The sequence below is a fragment of the Elgaria multicarinata genome, chromosome 19 (genome assembly GCF_023053635.1).
Source record: "Elgaria multicarinata webbii isolate HBS135686 ecotype San Diego chromosome 19, rElgMul1.1.pri, whole genome shotgun sequence".
NCBI classification, from domain to species: Eukaryota; Metazoa; Chordata; class Lepidosauria; order Squamata; family Anguidae; genus Elgaria; species Elgaria multicarinata.
In genome coordinates, this window is record NC_086189.1 from 17507414 (window position 1) to 17514779 (window position 7366).

General features: G+C 48.1%; 1 protein-coding gene across 1 annotated transcript; it reads right to left on the bottom strand.

Annotated features, from left to right (window-relative positions):
- Positions 1 to 410: 410 nt before the first annotated feature.
- On the bottom strand, positions 411 to 3937 carry SURF6 (surfeit 6). The gene is made up of 4 exons (XM_063144833.1): positions 3737 to 3937; positions 2696 to 2944; positions 1812 to 1897; positions 411 to 1157 (listed from the first exon to the last, which is right to left on the bottom strand). Exons 1-4 carry the CDS (start codon positions 3828 to 3830, stop codon positions 477 to 479), a joined length of 1110 nt encoding a protein of 369 aa, XP_063000903.1. The 5' UTR covers positions 3831 to 3937; the 3' UTR covers positions 411 to 476.
- Positions 3938 to 7366: the final 3429 nt, after the last annotated feature.

Genomic DNA, 7366 nt, shown 5'->3' on the forward strand with positions numbered 1-7366 from the left:
CCATGGTTTATTTGTGGTTAACAAATAACAGCTGAATTCGCACAACATGATAATCCATGATTCAACCCGTATTCTCGGTTGTCATGTCCTGTGAACCAAATCATACTCTCTATCACCCATTCAGTACTAGGTTATCTCTTCGTAATTTCCTGCTTTCTTCCATGAATTGCCAGCATTGGTAAGGTACTCAATCCATTCAGTTTCCTTCCTTTTCAAGCTTCTGCGTATAGGATTTGGAAAGAATCTTTCTTAAATAAAAATTAAGAAGTTCAAGGAAAGGGGATCTAAAGACCCCACAAGAGCCAGGTGGATTGATTAAGGGGTGTCTGGCACACCCTGGGTGCACCGCACGTGTTCTGTTATATCAGAGCCAAGGAGATTTAGGTGCAAGAACATAAGAGAGATCGCAGTTCCACAAAACAAGTTTTATGGATCCTACAAAAAGTGGGTTAGTTATGCCCCCACCCCAGTCCAGCTCACTTAAAGCCAGCTTTCTCCAGATCCTCGGGCAGGATGCGTCCCTTCTTGCGGGCCTTGGACTTCTTCTTCTCCACCTTGGCTTGCTTCTTCTTCTGGAGGTTCTTGCGGCGTTTGTCCTGGCGGCGCTGCATTTTCTCCACCACATGCTCCGTCCGCTTCTCCCACTGCTTCTGGCGTTGGGTCTTGCGCTTCTCCTTGCGCTTGAGGGCCGCCTTCAGCCGCTCCTCGTCGTCCCGGATCTTGACGCCTTCCGCTTTGTAGAGGACGTTCGTCCACTTCATCTTGGTCTCCAGTTCCTTGGCTTTCTCCTCATCTTTGTCCTTCAGCTCCTCCAGCTTGTTCTTCCTTGACTCCAGCCTGCTCAGTAGCTGCTTATAATTCTTCCCTGTCAGCGGAGTTAAGTTTCCTTTGATCGTCTTCCTCTTTTCTCTCTTCTTCTCGGCTTTGCTCAGCTTTTCCTCCTCGTGGACTTCGACCTTATTGTAGACAATCTTAGCCTTGGTGTCCTTCTGGTCTTGAGTCTCCGAAACAGCCGCTGCCGAGGTCTCCGCGGCCTCCTTCTTCTCCAGTTTCTCCTTCATCCGCAACTCTTTTCTTCTGCGTTTCTTCCTCTCCCTCTCATACTTCCTCCGCTGCCGCTTCTCCAACACAGCTGGGGACAGGTCTTTGGCGTTTCCCTGTAAGAAACGGCAAGTTGAAGAAAAGGCAGGATCCTTTAAAGGCAAAGTTTAGATCAGGGGAAAAAAGTCTTTCTGCCTAAAGGCTGAATTCCATTTCAGACAAACTCTTGAGGACCACATTTCAGGAGTGGGCAGGGCAGGGCTGAAGGCAAAAAGGGGTTGAGATGTGAAGGCCTGGGAAAAAAGGGGGGCATTTTTTTCCGAAGCCTTTTTTGTTTTTTTCCGAAAAATTGGAAAAAATGAAGAAAAAAATAAGACTATGCAATATTTTGTTTTAGCACGATGAATAAAACGTTTAAGCATCAAAATATTAATAAATCAATATTACGCTCTTCAGCCAAAAATATAAAAAAATTATTCAAAGAAACGTATTTCAGTTTCACAATCCGGCTTTGAATTTTTTTAGTTCAGATCAAGATAGCGGAAGACTTTATGGAATTAACTGGCCCCAGCACACTGAAGACTCAGGACATATTTGCAATGCCCATCTAACAGTTAACCGGATGCCTGTCTTCTCAGAAACAAGGCCCACGGAGTTCAACAGGGCTTGCTCTTAGGTAAACAGCTATAGGATCTCAGCCTAAGGACCCTGCTCTCACGCCGTCCTCCAGACATTGAGAAGTGTTCTTTTAACCAGGGCGTCGACCGTACCTGACCCGAAACTTCTTGGATCTTTTCATGCAGCCTCTGCCGCAAAAGGTTCATTGCCGAAAAATTGCTGGGAGCGCTCTTGCTGCCTGTAAGGAAAAGCGGGGACAGATTATGAAACAAGGACTTGGAAGAGGCAGAGGCTGCTGACGCATTAGCTCACCTCAGCCACTACAACCTTTTCAATCCCAAGGGTGTCTGTCGGGACATTAAATCGTGGCACATACACACGCAAGCACACATCCAAACATACATTCGTTGCACATTTCCACACGCACACTCCCAAGACAGGGCATTCCTAAAAAGAAGAGCCCTGCTGGATCAGCCCACCAACTGTTGACCAGGAACCCACAAGCAGGAGGTGAGTGCAACGGCACCCTCCCACCCATGTTCCCCAGCAACTGGTGTCTATAGGCTTGCTGGCTCTGCTCTGGGAAGCAGCACAAAGCTATCAGGACTAATAACCGCTGATGGCCTTCCTTTGCTACGGCTGGCAAGGGAAACTGTCCCCGTATCTTAAAACTCTTTCGGGAAGATCAGAGAGAAGCAAGGAGTTTCCCTTGCTCACCCTAATGCTGGCAGAGGGAGATCACAGGCTGTTCCTTGCAAATGTTAGAGCTAAAAAGGGGAATTGGGGGGGGGGGGCAAGGCTCCACGGACCACCCTAGAAGGAACCAAAGGCCACGAGCGGTTCAGTGGTTACGCACCCCTGCACTAAAGGACACAGCTCAGCAAAACGCAGCCCTTCGCTTCCAAAATTTCACAGACCATCCACCCAGGTTTTATTCCCAACAGATCAGGCCTGGAAACGGGCATCTGTCTGGTGGCCATTTTGGAAACAGACTCGAGCCATTCCCAGTTCCGACAAGCCATGGAAACAGGCTCACCTGTAACTCTAGTATTCAGCCTTCCGTTCTCTTTCCCCCCAGCGGTATCTGATCCACCAACACTTGATGCAATATCCGGAGCGGGTTTCTTAACGTTTGAGTTTTTGGGCCCGGCTGGTGATGTCTGGCCTCCCACAGGTGCCATCTGCTTGCCAGGAGGGGTCCCCGCCATCTTGCCTTGCTTCTTCAACTTTTTTCGTTGCTTCTTCTTCTTTTTCAGCTGGGGTCCGCCATCTCCCGGGGCAGTTCCTGGGAAAGTTCAAAGGCAGAGAACCACATTTCAAGAAATGGGAGAAGAAAAATAACCCAACCTGGCACACACTTTTGGACAACAAATCCCAACATTGGCAGCTAGCATAGTCAGAAGTGATGGGTATTGTAGTCCAACACAGGAGGATCATAGGGAAAGTGTGTTTAAGTGTTATATATTCTAGAATCAGCTGCTCCCTCTCCATGTTCTCATTTCAAGCAACTCAGGGGGTAGAGGACATATTTTGGTCATCCCATGAAGCTGATGGGTGAGAGATTCAGGACAGATCAAAGGAAGGACTTCTTCACACAGCACATAGTTAAACTATGGAATTCTCTACCACAAGACGTGGCGATAGCCACCAATTTGGACGGCTTGAAAAGGAGGTTGGGCAAATTCCTGGAGAAGGCTATCAAGGGCTCCTACCCCTGATGGCAATATGCTTCCTAAGTCTATATACACCACTTGCTGGGGAACATGGGTGGGAGGGTGCTGTTGCACCATGTCCTGCTTGTGGGTCCCTGGTCGACAGCTGGTTGGCCACTGTGTGAACTGAGATGGACCCTTGGTTGCATCCAACAGGGTTGGAGTTTTCACACTGCGTTGACTAACATGTTGTCTGAACTGAGCCATTGATTGCAATAATAATAATTATTATTATATTTATTTGTATCCTGCCTTTTGCCCAACGCTGGGCCTCAAGGCAGCAATAATCGCGGAGATTTAACCCTGCCACAAAATCCTACAGATCCTATCTAAAGGGGCAAAACCAGGAGTCTCAGGAAGCTTACCGAATTTCCTTTTCCGTGGCTCACGGGCTTCCTGGGTGCAAATTTTCTGAGCCAGCTTCTGTAAGTAGGAATCTTTGTTGACTAAACTGGCCATTTCTGACCAAGGTCCCGTGAAGGTGTAACGTCAAAGAAAGATTTTTTATTATTATTATTTAAAAAAAAACCGCAGAAAGATCTCGCAGAAAAAAAGTCAAAAAAAGACGTCCTCGTTCCGTTCAGGCTTCCGTCGGTTCTTCTACTAGCCAGAAAACTGTGCGAGGGCTCTTCCATGCAAATGACCCAAACGGCCTGACGAAACCTGATGGACAAAACCCACGGAGCTCCATTTATCCACTTTCTATCCCATTCATGGAAATGAAACCTGATTAATGAGAGAGAGAGAGAGAGTCAAAATTATACCGTGAAATGGCAATGGGAAGGCGGCAACGCTGCTGGGTTTCGGTGGGTCATTTTTAAATATATACAAACATCTGAACGGATTTCGAGAGAGAAGAAACCTGTTTGTTGCTGTGGGGCAGAAAATGAAAAACGAGGTTACAGCCCTGCACGCATTCCTACGTTGTGTTTAGACAGGGAAAAGTCCTACAATTCCCAGCTGGAATAGGGCTTTTCTCTGTGCCCTTAGTTGCCCCATTGAACTCAGTGGGACTCCCTTGAGTAGATCTGAGATCCACAAGTTCAATCGCAGCTTTTAAAGCTCAGCTAAAAACTTTTCTTTTTCCTAAAGCTTTTAAAACCTGATGTTGTTTGGACTCTATACTGTTAGTTTTACCCTACCCTGTGCCTGTTTGCATTCTCTTCCCCTCCTTATTGCTTTACTATGATTTTATTAGAATGTAAGCCTATGCGGCAGGGTCTTGCTATTTACTGTTTTACTCTGTACAGCACCATGTACATTGATGGTGTTATATTATAAATAAATAAATAAATAATAATAATAATAATAATAGACACGGATAGGATTTGCACTTTAAAGCCTCACTGAAGTCAACGGGTCTTACTTTTAAGTAAGCACGCTTCGGATGGGCTTCCGAGGCAAAACCGGAGCGGGGACTGTTCACACGAGGTTAAACCGGCGCGACACCGAATCCAGGAGTGGGGGCTGGGCATGGGGCGGCCGGGTGGAGATCCCTCCCTCTTGGGGCTGGGGTAGTGGTGGTTCCCCGTGCCGGGATCGGGGCAAGGAAAACTCACCCGCTACACACCTGTGCCCGGCGCTGCACGCGAGGCGCTTGCAAAGCAACCCACGCGGTTCTCCAGCCTTTTGCTGGGGCAGGCGGACGAGTCGAGCGCCGAGCGCCCCTTTGCAGCCGGCTCGGCGCTCCATTGGTACGCCTTGGGGATGGGTAGTGGGAGGGGGGAGGAAGAGGATTATGGGATGTTGGAGGACTTGGAGGGGGGAGGAGAAATTGCTCCTCCTGCAATGGGATCTCTCTAGCCAAAAGTGCAGAGATCTGTTTTCAAATGGGCAGAGGCATCTAAATATTGTTAATGATCCCATCACCAATACATAATCAATAAACAGCAAACAAATCATCAATACAGAATAAATACATACATGAAAGGGTAAACAAAATAAAGCTCTATTGCAAAATGGATTCAAGGGGCAGGCAGCAAAGACTCTTGAGAACAGCCTTTCTGCAACCTGGTGCCCTCCAGATGTTTTGGACAGTTCTTAACATTGAGTGTCATCCCATGCATGTTTATGGTGCAATCCTACGCAGGTTTAGACAGTAAAAACGTCCCACAATTCCCAGAAAGCCATGCTGGGTTTTTCCCTGTCTAAATCTGTATAGGACTGTGCCCTTGGGGGGTGGGGAGAGCCCTACAACTCCCTGCATTCCCGAGCCAGCATGTGTTAGGTCATACATTAGACTACTGTAACACGGTCTGCCTGGGGCTACCCTTGGAAGCGTCTCCAGAAGCTGCAGTTGGTCTAGAATGCAGCTGCACCTATGGCATCGTGTGGCAAATACCCTGTAACATCTTGTACTGGTTGCGGATTTGTTTTTGGTTTTCTTTAAAGCCCTAAATGGCTTGGGACCAAGGGAACCCAGGGAACGCCTGCTCCCGTACCATCTTGCCCACTCCCTAAGAGCAACAACCGGCAAACGGTGTTTCTCAATCCAATGGTGCCCGCAAAGCTCTTTACTCCCTGTCCCCTTCACACACACACACACACAAATAATTTTAAAAAACGTAGGGCACCAGGGCTCTCCTTCCTGTTCCTGAACCCGCTGCTTGTCAGCGAGCAGAAAGAGAAAGCAAGGCAAACAGGTAGAGGAGCGTGTTCAGAGGAGGGCAACCAGGATGATCAGGGGTCTGGAAACAAAGACCTATGAAGAGAGACTGAAAGAACTGGGACTGTTTAGCCTGGAGAAGAGAAGATTGAGGGGAGACATGAGAGCACTCTTCAAATACTTAAAAGGTTGTCACACAGAGGAGGGCCAGGATCTCTTCTCGATCCTCCCAGAGTGCAGGACACGGAATAACGGGCTCAAGTTAAAGGAAGCCAGATTCCAGCTGGACATCAGGAAAAATTTCCTGACTGTTAGAGCAGTACAACAATGGAACCAGTGACCTAGGGAGGTGGTGGGCTCTCCCACACTCGAGGCCTTCAAGAGGCAGCTGGACAACCACCTGTCAGGGATGCTTTAGGGTGGATTCCTGCATTGAGCAGGGGGTTGGACTCGATGGCCTTATAGGTCCCTTCCAACTCTACTATTCTATGATTCTATAGGAGAAAGACCAAGGCTAGGGGCTAGGAGGAGGGAAAAACAGAGAGGTCAGTAGTGGGGGGGGGGGGGAGATTGAGGCTAGGAATCCGAGGCAATAAGCCTGTGTGCACCAGTTGCTGGGGAGCATGGGTGGGAGGGTGCTGTTGCACCGTGTCCTGCTCTGTTGGTCCCCGGTTGGTGGCTGGTTGGCCAATGTGTGAACAGAGTGCTGGACTAGATGGACCCTTGGTGTGATTCAACAGGGCTCTTCGTATGCTCTTTCCCACCCACCCCTCTTGGCTAGCCAGGCCCCCGCAGCAGCCATTTTGTAACGAGCCACATCTTCCATGGGAGCCATCTTGTGGCAGTGCCCACAGCAGTTTCTCAAATGCCCAAATGAGCCCACTGCTCCAAAATGGCTGCGGGGAGCCCTGCCCTAACTATTGCCATCCTGCAAGACGTACGGTCAGGATCCATTGTGGAAGCAAACCGTCGTTTAAGGGAGGGGAAACCAACGGGTTCATCAGGTTTACTTGTGGGTCAATCGCCCCATGCTTCCAAAGCCATCTCAGGACAGGCTGTGGCAGAGTAAATAAATATAGCTAATCCGAAACGCCAGAGGAGGCAGAGAACTTTTTGGCGTGTTTTTCTCCTCAGCAATTTTTTAATACCCATATTTGCAGGATCAGCAGCCATTTCGTCGTCATTTTCGTCGTCATTTTCGTCATCATTGTCCATGCTTGTGCAGTGGAAATAAACGTCCAAGTTTTCAACACCGAAACCAAAAACGGGCTTTATTCAACCAGCTAGTTACAATTAAGAAAAGAATGTGGTGGGTTTTTTTTTTTAAAAAAAAGACAAAATCAAAACACTGCTTCCAAGAAGAAAACCACAATCACTGTATATACATACA